Here is an 18538-nt window from a genome sequence, read left to right as displayed (position 1 = left end):
ATGAGAAGTCCCAACTCCTGGCTTCTCACTCCCTGTTCCTTTAATCCTAGGCTGGTTTTATACCCTGTAATGCAGCACCATGCATTATCACAAAACGCCTATCCTGTGTTCCCATCTCAAGACAAACCGCAGTCTACTTTTGCCAGTTGTTGTTGTTGTTGTTCAGTCGTTCAGTCGTGTCCGACTCTTCGTGACCCCATGGACCAGAGCACGCCAGGCACGCCTATCCTTCACTGCCTCTCGCAGTTTGGCCAAACTCATGTTAGTAGCTTCAAGAACACTGTCCAACCATCTCATCCTCTGTCGTCCCCTTCTCCTTGTGCCCTCCATCTTTCCCAACATCAGGGTCTTTTCTAGGGATTCTTCTCTTCTCATGAGGTGGCCAAAGTACTGGAGCCTCAACTTCAGGATCTGTCCTTCTAGTGAGTACTCAGGGCTGATTTCTTTGAGAATGGATAGGTTTGATCTTCTTGCAGTCCACGGGACTCTCAAGAGTCTCCTCCAGCACCATAATTCAAAAGCATCAATTCTACGGCGATCAGCCTTCTTTATGGTCCAGCTCTCACTTCCATACATTACTACTGGGAAAACCATAGCTTTAACTATACGGACTTTTGTCGGCAAGGTGATGTCTTTGCTTTTTAAGATGCTGTCTAGGTTTGTCATTGCTTTTCTCCCAAGAAGCAGGCGTCTTCTGATTTCGTGACTGCTGTCACCATCTGCAGTGATCATGGAACCCAAGAAAGTGAAATCTCTCACTGCCTCCATTTTGCCAGTTACACTGCAGCAAACCCATGGATCCATCTAGCTGAGCATTGTCTACACAGAAAAATTGGACGCCAAGGCAAAATGCTTGCCGCTGTGAACTTTACCTGAGGGTCACGTACTTACACTGCTCACGAGATAGGCATTGAAATGACTGTAGCATAAGTAGTAAACAATCAGAATTGTCGAGTTGACACTGCAGTTGTCCCATAAGGGGATAAGACCTGCAACCTTGGCATTATCGGCACCACAACCAAACTTAGGATAGGTCCCCCCACCCTGCTGGAAACCTTAGGCACGGTGAAAAAGGAGAACAGGTGGAGAAACTCTTTCAGCCTGAGAGCTGCCTTTTCGGGACTTGCTGACAGTGGTGGGGCAAAAAAATAAAATTTATCTGACTAGCAGGATAACTTATGCGCATACTCCTCTATTCTCTACCCAGACCAGCAATACCACGGTGTATTGGCAACCAAAATGGTCAAAGGCCTGGAAACGATGCCTTATGAGGAACAGCTTAGGAAGCTGAGTATGTTTAGCCTGGAGACGAGAAGGTTAAGGGGTGATATGATAGCCATGTTCAACTATATCAAAGGATGTCATATAGAGGAGGGAGAAAGGTTGTTTTCTGCTGCTCCAGAGAAGCGGACACGGGGCAATGGATTCAAACTACAAGAAAGAAGGTTCCACCTAAACATGAGGAAGAACTTCCGGACAGTAAGAGCTGTTCGACAGTGGAATTTGCTGCCAAGGAGTGTGGTGGAGTCTCCTTCTTTGGAGGTCTTTAAGCGGGGCTTGACAGCCATCTGTCAGGAATGCTTTGATGGTGTTTCCTGCTTGGCAGGGGGTTGGACTGGATGGCCCTTATGGTCTCTTCCAACTCTAGGATTCTATGAAAAGCACTCAAGGAAAGTGAGGCAGGGCTGGCGAGAGTGTCCAGGGCCAGGCAGGAAGTCCTGCAGGATCTCTGTTGTCTCCAAGGCCTGAGGTGCCCCATCTCTGAGCCAGAAGGGGAAAGGGAGCAATGTTTTGGACACATCTTGCCCAAATTAAAGAGATGGCGTGATCATAGAACTCTAGTTGTTTTTAAGCAGAGTTTGGATGGCCATCTTTAATGGATGCTTTAGCTGAGATTCCTGCATTGCAGGGGGTTGGACTGGATGGCCCTTAGTGGTCCTTTCCAGCTCTATGATTCTATGCTAAAGTTCTCAATCTGATGGAGCAAGATGCTGGCTCCAACCCCAATGAATCATAATCATAAAAATAAGGGGCAATGCAAACCTGAACCTCTAGGTTAGAATGACTTTTTGTCGGAACAATTCCACGATTCTAAGTCCCATTTGTTCTGTTGAATTAATTCAACTAGTTTAAATTAAATTTTGAATATGCGATTGATGCTTACCGTTTTGAAACTTGATTGCCTCGTGATCTTGGCGGGCTGTGCAAACCGCTATTCTGAACCATGCTTTTTGTAGGGGGTGCTGGCCCCCAAAGGTTTGGCAACCGCTGTTGTGGATAATACTGAGCCAGGTGACCTGGCTCGAAATAAAGGAACTTCCTATTTCCCTACCTGTTCTCCCCCACCTTGGAGCGATCAGTGGTCATGAGCCCAATCCACTATACACAACTGGGGAAGCTAAACTCTGCAAACAGGCACACCCTTGGTTTTTATCAAAACAAAATGGGCCAAGGCTTCCCCTCCCATGGGCTGCATGCCCCCCCACCTGTCCCCACCCTCTGCCTGGCTCTGTTTAGCAGATTCGGAATGAAATGTCTCGACAACTGTTGTTTTAAATTACTTCCTTTTAAATTACTTGCTTTTGAACTCAGCGAGGATTTCAGTTCCAAATATTCTGATTATTTCTACTTTTAGTTACTTGATGGGGGGGCAGCTGCTGCTCTCTTGGCTTATGCCCATGTCCCCTCCTTCAAATGAGCGTCCTTGCACCCTCAACTGACATTACGAGGAAGACAATGTGCATTTCGAAACGGCGTTTTTAATTCCTTCCTGGGCCTCCCCACCTCTCCCTCTCACCCCCCCCCGCCCAAAAAAGCATTGCGACATTGTGCAGAGGACACATCCAAGGCGGTCGTTGTGCAATGCCTCTGCCAGCATGCCTTGATAACTCATATCCCTTAAAAAAAATCCCTACTTGCCGTACCCCTTTAGATAGCACCAGAACAGCAAAAATTATCAACCCAATGAGTGCTAGGGTGCAAAGGTCGCCTTCGTTTTCCCCACGCTGAAAAAAACACATGTTCAAAGCTTTTGCAGTTTTGGAAACAGCAGTCAAGGAGGCAGCGTTCCTGACTCCATGTGCTTTGCGACGCATGTGGCGGGGGTTCCTTGCGCATGGCGCAAGCTCTCTCTGTTTCAAGAGCTGGTTTCGTATGATCTGCCCTGCTTAGGCTCTGGGCCACAGGATGGAGCGTTGCTCAGATCTTCTGAACATAATTCCCGGGGAAGAGGCCTTCTCGCCCATGAAGCCGGCCTTTCCACCATCCGGAGGGGTCTGCGAAAACAATACATGACAAGGTGTTCGTGTTGCTTGTCAACCCCACCTGCGACCATCCACCCCTTCCTTATTGAAACAGCTGCTGCTTAAAACCATCTCTTGAAAACTAGCCTTTTTTGCACTCCTCCTCTCCTGCCCTAGCTACATGCACACCCTCCAACATTTCTCTGATGAAAACAGGGTCATTCTACAGACCCTCCAAGTGTCCCTACTTTCCAGGGGCAGTCCTGGATTTTCAGAAGCTGTCCCGGTTTCCGATTTGATCCTGGAATGTTCGGCTTTTCCTTAGGACATACCTATTTTCATTGGAGAAATATACAACCTTTAGAAGACACCTGAAGGCAGCCCTGGATAGGGTAGTTTGTCAATGTTTAATGTTTTATTATGTTTTTATATGTGCTGGAAGCTGCCAGTAAGATGGGCAGGGAATAATGATAATAATAATAATGATGCAGGAATAGGATGTCCCTACTTTCATCAGGGGACGCGGGTGGCGCTGTGAGTTAAACCACAGAGCCTAGGGCTTGCCGATCAGAAGGTCGGCGGTTCGAATTCCCACGATGGGGTGAGCTCCCGTTGCTCGGTCCCTGCTCCTGCCCACCTAGCATTTCGAAAGAATGTCAAAAGTGCAAGTAGATAAATAGGTACCGCTCCGGCGGGAAGGTAAACGGCGTTTCCGTGCGCTGCTCTAGTTCGCCAGAAGTGGCTTAGTCATGCTGGCCACATGACCCGGAAGCTGTACGCCGGCTCCCTTGGCCAATAAAGCAAGATGAGCGCCACAACCCCAGAGCTGGACATGACTGGACCTGACGGTCAGGGGTCCCTGTACCTTTACCTTACTTTCATCAGAGAAATGTTGGAAGGTACAAAAGTGGCAGAGAGAGAGGAAAGGGTGTCTGGTGGGGAGACAGCTTCAGAAAAAGGGGGGCAGCCCTGCACACTTTTGCCACTGCCCGTCTGCCCTGTGGCTGACCTCAGACCCACCTGTACCTCCCCCAAGAGAAATGTGGATTTCTGCAGTGCAAAAGCACAGCTTCCTCATCCCTTGCTTGCGTGAGTCACAGACCGCATTGCAGACCTACCTTCCATCAATATATCTATCACGTCGCCCGCGTTGAAGCTGATCTCATCCACATCCTGCCCAACATACTGGTACAAAGCGCGGCATCGTGGCCCGGAAGCCTTTGCCTGCGGCTTGGGCCTCCCCACGGCCGGAGGGGGTTTCTGGCTGATGCTCCGCTTCCTCTGTGTCCTGTTAAAAAGAGGCGGAAGTGAGTCGGCAGGGGGTTCTTGCAGCTCTGGGTTCGAATTCTGCAGGGCACCAGAGATGTTTCCACCTGCAGGGCTCATCCCGTCAGCAGGATGAAACTCCTGCAGGGGCACAGAATCCTGCTTTTCCGACAGGCGTGCCAAGAATAAAATATTGGGGGGCCCATGTAAGCCCCACCCCACATAATTGATCACATGATGCAGCACATTGCAAGCAATTTGAATAGCAATGCCCAGGAATTTTTTTGGGACCCTCAAATATTTGGCAGGGCAGGAGCAGATATAAAAGGAATAACAATGGATGAAAAGACAGATCCAGATATTCACACAAGGAAGACGAAAAGAAAATAATAATATAGAAATAATAATAATAATAATAATAATAATAATAATAATAATAATAATAATAATAATAATAGTATTGTTTATAACCCGCCCATCTGGGCATATACAAGTAATGATTTAAGGTGGGTAGGCATGGGACAGGGTAACCTCATATGTTTTCTTTCTGTTTTTCTTTTTAAGGAAATAAGTAATTATATGAGCAGGAATTGATAAATAGACGGCTGAGGGAGAAGGGGAAAGGTGGGGGGTGGATTTTAAAATCTGGAATTGAAGATCAAATATAAGGAATGGAATGTGAATTGGAATTAAATGGCTGATACAAAGCAGTAATTAGAGGAAAGATGAAACACGTGGACAAGGGAAGTCAATGGAAAAACTGCGTTAAATTTGATGTAATTTGGTATTGATTTGTTACAACTAATAAAGATTATCTGGCAAAATAAAAACAAAAACCTGGAGGGCCAAGGGACCTCAGACCCCAGGAGTTGATTTCTACGGTTCCCAATAAGTTCAGTTTAATTTTCAAACCGACCCCATGATTCTAGACCTTACGGTTTTGTTATCGAAATCTACGTTTTGCTTCTTGATCGTAAGTAAAACCTCCAAGCGGTTTGCCAATAATAATAATAATACTAATAATAAAATTGTCAGTAAAGGGGGGGGGTGAGGAAACAGCTTTCCTCACATGGGGCACCCTAGGGCAGGTGATAGGTTTCAAAATCGAGACGTACCCTGCCATTCCCTGGTCTGGAACGTTGAGGAATTCCATGTTGTGGTCCGAGGGCGTCCTCGCCTTTGTCCGTCGCGTCATGCCTTGTCTGGGGAGAGCGCTGGCTGGGGGCCCTTGTCCAGGCCTCTTGGGGGTGCTGTAGGTCTGTTCCTGGGACCTGGTACTGCGTGCAAATTGCGGCGCTCCGTTCCTGCATGTACCTTGAGGGGGCGCCCCTAAACCGGAGGCGTTACAGAAGCCTTAGCAAATAAACTCTGCAGACTTTTGTGCTGGTTTTGCACAGCTACGCACAACCTGATTGTTGCCTAATCGCCTGGAGCAAACTGTCAGCTCACCACAGGCGAGTTAGATTGTGATGAATGCCCCAATTATTAGTAATGCCCCTATTATTATTGTTGTTGTTATTAAAATTTGTATACCACTCTATACCCGTGGGTCTCAGGGCAGTTACAACATAAAATCACAATATAAAAACACAAGTTACATAATAAAAACGAAAACATTCCAATATTTTTTACCCACCCTTTACTAGCAGGCCCCAGGGTGGGTCACAGCAATTTAAACTTCAGTATTAAAAACAGCTTAAAGAAAACACGATGAGCGAATCTGAGCTTTCATCCAGGCCAATAAAAATTAGAGGGCAAGTTTCTAGACCTCATGGAGGAAGAATGCAGGTTGAAATTCCCAGGTAATGGGTTAGCTTTGCATACTGAAACTGGCTCAAGGTCTGCAGATGAGCAAGTGGATCTGACCCCCGATCCTCTGGGATCCTTGACTGGTACTTTATCCTCTACCCTTAGATCAGAAATGGGCAGATCTGGGGTTTTCTGGATGTTTCAGGACTCCCTGGACCATTGACCATACTGGCTGCTTGGAGCTGGACTCCAACAGGGCATGCCGCATTCGATGTGCATTCAACTCCCTTCCGCCAAGAAGCATAACCGGCCAGGCTTACCTCTTGGGGCTGACGGGGCGGATCGCGGTGGCGCTGCCTGCTTGTGGCGACCTCTGCTTTGATTGGCCCCTTTCCTAGTTGGCTCTGGAGGAAGAGAGGAAGAGATTTCGCATTCACCTTGGCCTGGAATTGGGATACCATTTTGCAAAGGGTGCACATGGTCATGCGGACCATACCCAGCTCTACCTCTCGTTTAAATTGGAACCAGTGAAGGAAGTGAAGGTCCTGAGTGAGCGGCTGGGGGATGGATGGTGGTCAACGGATTAAGGTTGAATCCCGACATGACAGAAGTGCTGTTTTGGGGGGACAAGGGGCAGGCAGGTGTGGGGGACTCCCTGGTCCTGCATGGGGTAATTGTGTCTCTGAAGGACCAGTGGCACAGCCTGGGAGTCATTTTGGGCTCACAGCTGTCCATGGGGGCACAGGTCAATTCTGCCTCCAGGGCAGCTATCTACCAGCTCCATCTGGATGAGACCCTCCCTGCCTACTCCCTGTCTCACCAGAGTGTTCCACGATCTGGTTATCTCCTGCTGGGGCTACTGCAATGCGCTCTCCATGGGGCTACCTTGGAAGGTGACTCAGAAACGACAACCAACCCAGAAGGCTGGTGACTGGGAACATATAACACCAGTCCTCCCAGTATGTTTCTGAGCACCATTCAAAGTGTCGGTGCTGGACTTTTGAAGACCTGAATGGAATTGGCCCTGAAGGAGTGTCTCCAATCCCATTGTGCATCTCCAAGGGCCTTCCGGTGGTTCCCTCCCTGAGGTAACAGGGAACCAAGCAGAGGGCCTTCTCGGTGGTGGCCCCCCCCCCTGTGGAACACCCTCCCGTCAGATGCCAAGGAGATAAACAGCTGACTTTTAGAAGACACATGAAGGCAGCTCTGTATAAGGAAACCCCACACTCAGACGTGGGAAGTGGCACTGCCTCCCGGCCGAAAGGCCCCCCCCCCCCCGCTTACTGGAGTTCTTGGGGAGTCCGCTCCCAATGGATATGGTCAGAGTCTTGCCGCCTGCTTTGAGGGCTGCCACGTCGCCCTGTCCACTCACGAACGACACCGTCCGGGTGCCCCCTCCTCCCCACCCTTCTTTCTTCACACGGAACTGTAATCTGAGGGACGGAGAGAAGGAGAGGCTAGAATGCACAAAAACATTGTGCATTGTTTCTCTCGCATCCAAAGTGACTTGCAGTTTGAACCAACTAAGAACATCCAATAAAAATATTAAAAACAGCTAAACAGATAACTCTGGACGTGCCGATCCCATCCCACTGTCCACTGCAGAACCTCCCAGTGTCCCTGTTTTCCCGGAACATTCACCAGATTTACAGAAGCCATTCCGGTTTCTGACTTGATTCTGGAATGTCCCACTTTCCCTTAGGGCGTCCCTATTTTCATCAGAGAAGTGTTGGAGTATAGGGAGTTATGTGGCCCCCAAGCCAAGGAGGTAAGTCACTAGACAACCTTTAGAAAAAAGAACCCTCTCCCTTATATAGAATCATAAGTTGCAGTGCAAAAGTCTCTCGGCCTCACTGGTGTGGTCCAAAAGAAAGCAGAGCAGGATGTTTGGCACCAGCTTAGCGGCACGAGGTGTGCAAAGTACCATCCAACCACCTTAGGGTCTCCACTCTGGATTTGTGTTGGCCCCAGATTCAATGCACAGCATCTCCAAGCAGGGCTGGGGGGGGGGGAATCCCTGTCTGAGACTCCCCGCATTACAGGGGGTTGGGCCAGATGACCCCCAGGATCCCTTCCAACTCTACAATTCTCTGATTCTGAGACCTGGGAAAGCTGCTGCCGGCCAGTGTCAGTAACACACCGTGGTCTGATGTGGTGGCAAGGCAGGTTTGGTTCTTGGTTACTCCCTCTCTCTCTCTTTCAGGTTGTTATTAGATTTTCATAACTGCAACCAATTGATTTTGGACTTCAAATTTGTCACACATTTCTCTTATAATTTGACTTCCCACGTTCCCTCCCGTGCTGTTTTTTTATATATATAAATATTCCTTTAACATGCTGCATAATATCGCACTTTTCACCTAATACATATTGCGTAAAACGCTACTGCAATTTCAGAGGGGTTCTGAGTTGGAATGGCAGGGCTTAGGACCAGTGCTGTCAAGTATCCCGTTTTCCCCGGGATTCTCCCTTATTTCAAGCAGTTTCCCACTGCTCTCCCTTATTTTTTTATTTCCCTTAAATTTCCCGTTTTTAATGGAAGCAGCTCCTCCCCTGCTGGCCAGGATCTGGGTGGGAAGACCTCGCCTACTTGGAGAGAAAAGCCTCAGCCCTCAAAGCAAGTGGGAGCCGTTTCCCGTGCTTACAGGGGGGTGTATTCCTCCCCCTGCATCGGCCCCTATCCGTTGCCGCCGAGCCCCTCAGCCGGCCAAGAGGGTTAGCTGGCGGGCGGAGCCTGGCTGCCTTTGAGCAGCTGCTGCTTCCTGTCCTGTTTAGATGGGATCAGACAAGAAGACGATGGGGCTCCATTGCGCGGAGCACATGGCTGCCCTCCTCTTTGCTGGCTGCCCTCCTCTTTGCTCCGCTCCGAGCCCGCTTGGAGTTTGCATTGCTGCTCCACCCACTTTTGCTTCTGGCTCCGCCCACCACTGACATGTGACTGTCCCCGGGAGAGGTGAGACTGCTGATCCCTTATTTTCAAATCCGAAACTTGACAGCTATGCTTAGGACTGAAGCCAGATCCATTCCCCAGCGACACTTTGGGAAAGGGCTGGTTTGTGTGCTTGTGTGTGTGTGTGTCGCTGGTCGTCCCGCTTACGTGTCGTTGAAGTTCAGGTGGAGTTTGCTGCGGGTCGCCTCTTCGTAGCGCTTGCAGAGGAGGCTGATGAGCTCCGTCTTGAAGATGGATTCCAAGAACGTGTCGGCCTCGGCTTCGTGGAGGATGAAGAAATCGTCTTGCCTCGTGCTGTGGTCGCCCCACCCCAGGGGAGCAAACCAGGAAACAGCCAGAGAAAATAAGGCATTAATCCTCTTGGGAGAGGGACGCAGTGGCGGGGATTCCCTCTGACCCTGAGACGGCCTAGCGGGGAGCGGAGGACCATGCCATTTCAATTCTCTGAATCGGAGGGTTGTGGGTTCGAGCCCCACGTTGGGCAAAAGATTACTGCGTTTCAGCGGGTTGGGCTAGAAGACCCTCGCGGTGCCTCCCAGTTCTACAACTCTATGACAAGGCAGCTTCCTATTTAAACCAACCCTTTGTTCAAAACAATGAGGACTAGAATCTTGCTTCAATTTTCAGGGAAGGAGGTGGCTTAGAGGAAAAGTGTCACAAACAAAGAATGTGTTATCTCACCTGAGGGACACTCTGTTGACCGCTTGGACCTCCACTTTCTTCTTCAGGACCTCTCGGATCTGGCCTTTCTCAGGACCCTTTTTCACCTTCTCCCGGCCGATCATGTAGAGGTATTTGGGAGTCAGGATGAAGTCCCTCTTGATGGGCTGAGGAGGAGGAGGAGATGTTGGTGGCTGCCCCTACCTGGAGCAAGTGCCCCCCCCTTACTCAACTTCCCCCTAAACTCAAAAACCAATGTGTAGTGGGCAGAAATTTTAGCTACGAACAAGGAAGTCCCAAGTTCGAATCTCACGTGGAACATATGCAAGGTAAAATAGAGGTAATGTTTGTGAACATTTCAGTGCTAATTGAAGGGCAGGACTCTGCATAAAGGATATGGAAGAGGAAACCTCCACTTTACTTTAAACCGCCTGTCATATTTGGTGACTGAGTCGGCAAAATCGATTCGCTCCCTCCTGGCCAAGAACTGGCGCAGCTCAGGCTTGTCTTCCATGCCCAAATAGTCCCCCACGAAGTTCCGGTTGATGCTGTTGCGCCGCCTCTCTTTGAAGTTGTACAGGATGTGAGATGCTTTGCGGTTGGGAGAAAAAGAAGAGGCCGGTTTGAATAGCGGCCAGGCAGACCTGGCCTTGGTCAAAATTAAAAATGCAAGGAGCTAGTCCTTAAGACTGCATACCCTTGTGCGTGTTTCTGACCAGTTTTAAAACCACACGGACAAAATTTGAAATGCAAAGCGTTAGTCCTTAAGGCTGCATACTGTGCTTGTGCTTCTGACCAGCTTTAAAAGCACACAGGCAAAATTAAAAAGCTAAGGTGCTAGTCCTTAAGATTGCATACCTTGCTCATGTTTCTGACCAGTTCTACAAACACACAGGAAAAGTTAAAACCGCAAGGGGCTAGTCTTAAGCTTACATAATGTGCTCGTCTTTCTGACCAGTTTATTATTACCGGTATTATTATTATTATTATTATTATTATTATTAATTCCCTCCCTCCCACCACCTGAATGAAATTTTATTAGATTGTAATGTCCTTGGGGCAGAGACCTTGTCCTCTTAAATGATGCAAAGCTGGAGGCACATTGATAGCTCAACGATCACAACGATTAAAATAGCTATAAACTGCTATAAAGCTATAAAGCTATAAAGGCCTTCTTCAAGGTGGTGGAAAAGGGAGACAAATGACCTTCCCCTCCCCCCCTCTCATAATCCTGCTTCTCTCTCCATCCTCCCTCAAACATTGGGGTGTTTGTGCACACCCCTTACCTTCTTCCCGCATCTGCTCGTATTTCCGGATCGCGATGTGGCAGCGCCAAGCTTTTTGGATTACCCGGGCGTATCCGTCAAACTTCCTTTCCCGCATCTCCTCTAGCAGAAAGAGCTGAGTGGCGATGAAGGTGGGAAGGAGAGAGAAACAGAACTAAAGGATTGTATCAGAAGGAGATCTATCCAAAACTAACGGGGGGGGGGGACCCACTTTCCCTTCCCTTTCAACTTTCTCCCTGCCCCACCCAAATCCCCTTTAAAAGGAAGATGTCTTCTATTTAGCGGTGCAAAAAAGATACCCCTGTGTTGCAAACTACAAGCAGGATATGAAAAAAGGCAACACGCGGACCAAATAATGTAGGGCAAAATGTTTCTATATATTGTTAAATAATATGCAGCGAAATTTCTTTATAATGTCCAATAATATGCAGCGAAGACAGCATTCCGGATAAGTACACTGTTTCGGTGTAATCTTCTTCAGTTCATAACTATAAAGAATAACAAAACAGAATATATACATCTAATCGATCATATAAAGGATAATGCTCAGCATCAACAAGAGTCCAAAATAATATTCAGAAAAATAAACATATAGTCAGAAAAATATTATATTGTTAAGAGAAATACCTTAATATACATGCTCCTTGCATGGAGTAGTGGTCACGGCCGTATGTAACCACTACTACCTGAGATGGAAAGCACAGAACCTAACATTATTTGGTCCACATGTTGGCTTTTTTCATATTCTACTTAGCGGTGGCTGATGCCCAGATTTATTTTCCAGGGCGCTCTCAGGGATGGGTTGGATGCAGATAAGTGGTGGGAGGAACCAGCCAAGGGACCCCCAAGGGAGGGAGACTCAGAGCCCGGGGAGAGGGGTGGGTGGGATGACAATGAGGGAGAAGACTTGGAGGGGGTGGTGTCAGAAGTGGAAGGAGTAACAGGGCTTAGTGAGCAGGGAAAGTCTGTGGAAGAGAGCAGCCCAGAATCGGAGGAAGGAGCTGGAGCAGGAGACGAGGGAGGACAGGAGGCAGGGATGGTGAAGAGTCTCCTGCTGCTGTGAGAAGCTCCCCTCCCTGCTGGTCTCCCAGAACCAGGAGAGGCATGAAAAGGGCAGAGGAGAGGTTGGCTCCACACAGGCGCAGTCTCCGATTGCTCAAAATAAAGCCCCAGAGAGGAGGGGATTTAGCTCCATCTGGTACGCCGGCTGAGACCCTCCCTGCCTGACCGGAGTGGTCCATGCTCTGGTTATCTCCCGCTTGGACTACTGCAATGCGCTCTCCGTGGGGCCACCCTGGAAGGTGACTGGGAAACTGCAACTAATCCAGAATGTGGCTACCAGACTGGGGACTGGGAGCGGCTGATGGGACCATATAACACCAGCCCTGAAAGATCAACACTGGCTCCCAGTGTACATTTCTGGGCACAATTCAGAGTTTTGGTGCTGACTTCTAAAGTCCTAAACAGCCTTGGCCCTCTATACCTGAAGGAGCGTCTCCACCCCCATCGTTTAGCCCGGACACTGAGGTCCAGCTCCGAGGGCCTTCTGGTGGTTCCCTCACTGCAAGAAGTGAAGTTACAGGGAGCCAGGCGGAGGGCCTTCTTGGTAGTGGCGCCTGCCCTGTAGAATGCCCTCCCATCAGATGTCAAGGAAAGAAACAACTATCTGACTTTTAGAAGACATCTGAAGGCAGCCCTGTATTGGGAAGTTTTTAAAGTTGTGTGTCTTACTGTAAAGGTAAAGGTAAAGGGACCCCCTGACCATTAGGTGCAGTTGTGTCCGACTCTGGGGTTGTGGCGCTCATCTCGCTTTACTGGCCGAGGGAGCCGGCGTACAGCTTCCGGGTCATGTGGCCAGCATGACTAAGCCGCTTCTGGCGAACCAGAGCAGCGCACAGAAACACTGTTTACCTTCCCACCGGAGCAGTACCTATTTATCTACTTGCACTTTGACATGCTTTCGAACTGCTAGGTGGGCAGGAGCTGGGACCGAGCAACGGGAGCTCACCCCGTCGCGGGGATTCGAACCGCCGACCTTCTGATCAGCAAGCCCAAGAGGCTGAGAGGTTTAGACCACAGCTGTGTACTGTGTTTTAATTTGTTGGAAGCTGCCCAGAGTGGCCAGGGCAACCCAGTCAGATGGGTGGCATATAAATAAAATTATTATTATTACAGGGTTGGGAAGCAGCTTAACTTGCCTGGGCTTCCTCTTCCTCCTCTTCTTCCTCTTCCTCCTCTTCCTTCGATCCATCCTGTTCCCCCCCCCCCAGCTCTGAAGTTTCCCCTTCCTGCACCTCCTGCTTTCTGGTTAGTACAGTTCCCCACAGATCACTGCCCCCCCCCCCGGAGTCAGACTCCAGCGCCCAACCAGGATGGCCACAGAATGAAGCAGAACAGGCACAGGGGGAGTGTAGCATAGTGGGTTCAGGCGAAATGGGGAAGGCCCTCCGGTTCGTGCAATCTGGCTCACACAACAGCCAAACCCAGATCCTCTCTGACATCGGAGCCAAGGGGCGTTCCGCTTACCGACTCGGGGTTCTTTACGAAAACCTTGGAGCGGCCCATCTGGTACTGATCCGCGTCCATGTTGACGGACCGCAGCAAGTGCTGGACCCCCTGGCGCTCATCTCCCTGCCACCTGGGCCACGTCTCCGGGGTCAGGATGGCGTACCTGCCGGAGGGAGCAAACACACCTTGCTCAGAGCACCGCAAAGGCACGTGGGAGATATTGGGGGATCCCAGCAGGAACGGGAAAGTAGGGGGGCGCCGTTGGTGGGGAGGGACCTGCCTTTTAACACCGCAATATATCACCAGCTAAACATCGCGATATGCTGATATATCACCGTGTCTGAAATAAGGGTGGAGCCAGGTAGAGGCATTGGCTAGCTTCACGGTTTTCCCCGCATCGTAAAGTTTGCACAGCACACAAACACATTGTGATTCACAATATATGCCAAAAATTCTGAAACCAATATCATGATATGGACTAGAAACCTAGCGGTGGGTAGTCTAGAGGGCTCTGAAATCTGCTGCCTTCTCTCTCCCCCCCCATAATATTGTGCTAAAACTGTGCTTTTGGGGTGGCCGGCTGGGTGCCCTGCCTACCACCTTGCTAGCGAGACGCAGCCGTCTGCCACCTTCATTTGCCCAGAGGTGTGTATATGTGCCTATATCACCATATGCAAATGATAAGCAGATTTGTGCGCTGGACGTGTACCCTGAGGCCTTGCTAGGAGGATTTTAAAACAAATTCAGGCTCTAACCTGGGGTGTGGGGGGGGAGTGGGGGCTCTTTTCCAGCCTGGGGATTGTAACACGAGGTGGGGGCGTAGTGGGGGGTCTTCAGGACCCACCTTCTGCTATAAAGGTGAGAAAACATGGAAGCCCAGCCCAGCAGCCCCTCCCCGCTTCTGACTCCTAGGAAGTATTTCTGCTTACCTCTGCAGGAATTTGTGGAAGAGCCTGCGATAGGCGAACCCCGCTCGGCGGACTCGGATGTTCTCCTTCAGCCCCAGATACTCCACCTGGTGCTTTACCCTGCAAGAGAGGAAGAGCTGCCTTGCTGCAAATGTCTTAGAAGAGGCATGCCAATCTCTCCCCTGTAGGACAGAATGCCTCTTCTAAGGTGCAGCGCCTCTAAGATATCTGCATCTGTGAAGTTCTCTTTCTACTGAGAAGGGGATGCCTCTCCTTAAGATCTCAGCTCCCCTCTTGTCCATAGCTGTCAACTTTTCCCTTTTCTTGCGAGGAATCCTATTCGGAATAAGGGAATTTCCCTTTTTTTAAAAAAGGGAAAAAGTTGACAGCTATGCTCTTGTTACAGGTAGGTAGATGTGTTGGTTTTCCGTAGTAAAAAATAAAAATAAAAATAAAATTCCTTCCAGTAGCACCTTAGAGACCAACTACCGTAAGTTTGTTCTTGGTATGAGCTTTCAGATTCTGAAGAAGTGTGCATGCACACAAAAGCTCATACCAAGAACAAACTTAGTTGGTCTCTAAGGTGGTACTATTACTTCCCTTGATCTAGATGCTATACTCCTATTGATGCAGCCCAGAATTGCATTGGCTTTTTTAGCTGCTGCATCACACTGTTGACTCATGTCAAGTTTGTGGTCTACCAAGACTCCGAGATCCTTTTCACATGTACTGCTCTCAAGCCAGGTGTCACCCATCCTGTATTTGTGCCTTTCAATTCCCCCCCCCCCAAGTGTAGTACTTTACATTTCTCCCTGTTTGAAATTCATCTTGTTTGTTTGAATGGGCAGCCGTTTTGTCAGTTGAGAGGGTGTTTGGGAGAGGGAGTGTGGGGTGGTTGAAAAGAAGGTCTGTGAGAGTAGGTTTAGGTTAGGTAGTTGTAAGGTTATCTATTACCGTAGTGTTCGCTCCATAGGGCACATCGGACCATAGGGCGCACCTCGTTATTAGAGGAGGAAACAAGAATTTTTTTTTTCTGGTTTTCCTCTTCTAAAAGGCCTGTTTTTTTGAGGATCAGCTAAAAGTTTTGCAGCTTTTTTTGCAAAGGGAAAAGCCCTGTTTTTTTTGAGGACCAGCTCAGATTTGTGCAGCTTTTTTTTTGCAAAGGGGGAAAAGCAGAGGAAAAGCCCTGTTTTTATGGGGTTCAACTCACATTTCTGCAGCTTCTGAAGGAAAGGGAGCCTTTTCTACAGTTTCCAGACAGATAATCTAATCAGCCAGTCCCATGTCGCTGGGGAAACAAACAACCTCCCTCTGCAGCACATTCAACAATGGAGGGCGGGGCTGAAAGGGAGCCGGGGACTCTTATCTCTCTCCCGATCTCTTGCTGATCAGCTACTGAGCGGGGTCCTTTCAACACCCCCTTTTCTCTTTGTAAAATAAAAAGCATGATCCTCTTTTGGCTCCTGGGCAATTCAGCTCCAGGGACCTCCATTCGCTCCATAAGACGCACAGATATTTCCCCTTACCTTTTAGGAGGAAAAAAGTGTGTCTTATGGAGCAAAAAATACCGTATACGATTAACAAAGATATTACCACTGAAACTAAGCTTGTACGCAAAGAAACCTTAACGCAACCATTACGATCTTAAGCTAATAAATTTCCATCGTTAAAGTGCCAGCCAGAAAGTCGTCTGTGTTATTTTCCAGCGAAGGTACATGAAACTCATTTGTGTGGACACTCATTAAAAAGACAAAACTCCCTTCAAGGGTGGAACTGTGAGGGGGGTGTCTTTGAGGGGCACGGTGAGGGTGAAATAGGGAAACAGACCCAGGGTGTCACGAAGTTACCTCAGGGAAGAGGCGAGCTTTTACATGAGGGGATTTCTAGCGGCTGAACCCCTCAGACTGTGGACACAAGGGATAGTCACGTATTTGGCCTAGAGTTTAAAAGGGTACCTGGCCACGTTGGTGCTGGAAAGGGACTCTCTTTTATTTAAAAAGAGAAAGGTTTACTTAAAGGCTAAAGGAATAAGTGGGAGTTTATTTTATTTTTAATGTTAGTTCTTTTAATAAGTGAGAGGACGAAGTGGTAAGTCGAAAGGAAGGGTCCTTCGTTGGCCACTGTGAGAAGCTGGACTGGATGGGCTATTGGCCTGATCCAGCAGGACTCTCCTCATGTTCTCAGTTGTCAGTTTTGATGGGGAATCTGGGTCTCCCACTTTCCTTCCTTACCTGCTCTCCTCCCAGTCTCTTGGTCTCTTGGTCTCGTTGGGTTTTATGCAGCGGATGTAGTGGGGCGTACACTTCATCAAGGTGTTCACGAGATCATTGGCCTGCCTCTTTTAGGGAAATAATAATAATAATAATAATAATAATAATAATAATAATAATAGCCACACATATAAAAACACAATAAAACATCAAACATTCACCATAACAATTTGATCCAATACAAATAAAGTCACAATAACTTTAAAATAAACAACTTGTATCAAATAAAGCTATATTCAATAATCAGTTAGAATCCAATAATAAACAACAAAATAAAACCAGCAGATTATAATTGAACAAAACAAAATAAAATAAAAAATTCCTTTGTGTTGGGCTCATGGCATTCCATTATGTTATTGCTATTTATTGTGAATGAAAAGCAGCACAGAAATAAAATAAATCAAATCAATAAATGGATTATATTTCCAAAAAAAAATTCCTTCCAGTAGCACCTTAGAGACCAACCACCTGTAAGTTTGTTCTTGGTATGAGCTTTCGTGTGCATGCACACTTCTAAGCTCACACCAAGAACAAACTTAGTTGGTCTCTAAGGTGCTACTGGAAGGAATATTTTACTTTATTTTGTTTTGACTATGGCAGACCAACACGGCTACCTACCTGTAACTATAATTAAACAATTTACACTTATCAATAAGAAGAAAGGATAGCCAGACTATGATCAGTAAAAATAATGGCAAGTCACAATGCACTCTTCCCAGCTGCTTTTGCTGTTCTCAAAGTCTGGGAAAGGCTCCCAGGGCTTGATCAGGATTTCCCAAACTTGGGCCGCTAGCTGTTGTTGGACTACAATTCCCATCACCCCTGACCACTGGTCCTGCTAGCTAGGGATGATGGGACTTGTAGTCCAACAACAGCTGGAGACCCAAGTCTGGGAAATCCTGGGCTGGACGGTGGGGCAAGGCTGGTGGGAAAAGCCATTGCCTGAGGGGCAGCAAAAGACACAAGATTTTTGGTGTTACCCAGCCCAGGAAAAGCAGGATCTGACCAGCAGCACTAGGCCTAATGAGCACAGCAACTCTTCTTCAGTGGGTCTTGACCCCATGAAGCAGTTGCTGAGACTGAAAGTCCCTGCCAACCCACAACCATCTAAGAGCCCTTCTCTCCAGGACTTTCCCCAAGCAATCGGAGACTATGCCTGCATGCAGCCAACCTCTCCTCCGTCCTTTTCATGCCTCTCCTGGTTCTGGGAGACCAGAGGTAGGGGAGCTGGTTGCAGCAGGAGGGGGAGAAATCTGTGACTCTTCACCATCTCTGCCTCTTAGCCTCCCCTCCTCTCCTGCTTCAGCTTCTGCCTCCGATTCTGGACTTCATAATACATGGATAGTTTTATCCCACTCAAATGCTTCCTAGCTTCAGCTATGAAACGGATCAGGCCAAACAAAGACTCACCTTAATTTTGGTTCCCACTGTGGTGGGTCTCCCTTTCTTATCCGCGTCGAGTTTTTCTGGGAAGAGTCCCCGGATGAACCCGCTGGGAGGTGAAAGGTTTGGGGGCCTGGTTATGTCAAGACAATAAACCCCACCCCGCGTTCCCCGAAAGAGAGAACTGAGGTAGCAGATAAGGTAGTCAGATGAAAAGAGTTGGTTGTTGTTGTTGTTAGAAAGCAGTGCCATGCACTTTCCCAAGCACACTCATGAGGTCTAGAAACTTCATGCTCCATTTTTAAGCTGAGTGACA

At 48.3% G+C, this 18538-nt stretch overlaps 1 protein-coding gene across 1 annotated transcript in view; it reads right to left on the bottom strand.

Moving 5' to 3' along the window:
* Nucleotides 1-2901: 2901 nt before the first annotated feature.
* MYO1F (myosin IF) overlaps nucleotides 2902-18538 on the bottom strand; it is a 42587-nt gene continuing 26950 nt past the window's right edge. Inside the window, exons 16-28 of the mRNA XM_033136721.1 lie at nucleotides 18250-18331; nucleotides 16801-16907; nucleotides 14591-14689; nucleotides 13680-13824; nucleotides 11154-11268; nucleotides 10289-10458; nucleotides 9889-10034; nucleotides 9355-9501; nucleotides 7542-7690; nucleotides 6578-6661; nucleotides 5624-5837; nucleotides 4361-4530; nucleotides 2902-3275 (exon numbers count right to left, since the gene is read on the bottom strand). Coding sequence (XP_032992612.1) covers nucleotides 3199-3275; nucleotides 4361-4530; nucleotides 5624-5837; nucleotides 6578-6661; nucleotides 7542-7690; nucleotides 9355-9501; nucleotides 9889-10034; nucleotides 10289-10458; nucleotides 11154-11268; nucleotides 13680-13824; nucleotides 14591-14689; nucleotides 16801-16907; nucleotides 18250-18331 — 1705 coding nt within the window. The 3' untranslated portion in view covers nucleotides 2902-3198. The remainder of the gene's footprint in view (nucleotides 3276-4360; nucleotides 4531-5623; nucleotides 5838-6577; nucleotides 6662-7541; nucleotides 7691-9354; nucleotides 9502-9888; nucleotides 10035-10288; nucleotides 10459-11153; nucleotides 11269-13679; nucleotides 13825-14590; nucleotides 14690-16800; nucleotides 16908-18249; nucleotides 18332-18538) is intronic.

Source organism: Lacerta agilis, chromosome 18 (assembly GCF_009819535.1).
Source record: "Lacerta agilis isolate rLacAgi1 chromosome 18, rLacAgi1.pri, whole genome shotgun sequence".
Taxonomy (NCBI): domain Eukaryota; kingdom Metazoa; phylum Chordata; class Lepidosauria; order Squamata; family Lacertidae; genus Lacerta; species Lacerta agilis.
Note: the sequence above shows the minus strand (reverse complement) of the source record. Positions and strands in the feature narration are given on the sequence as shown.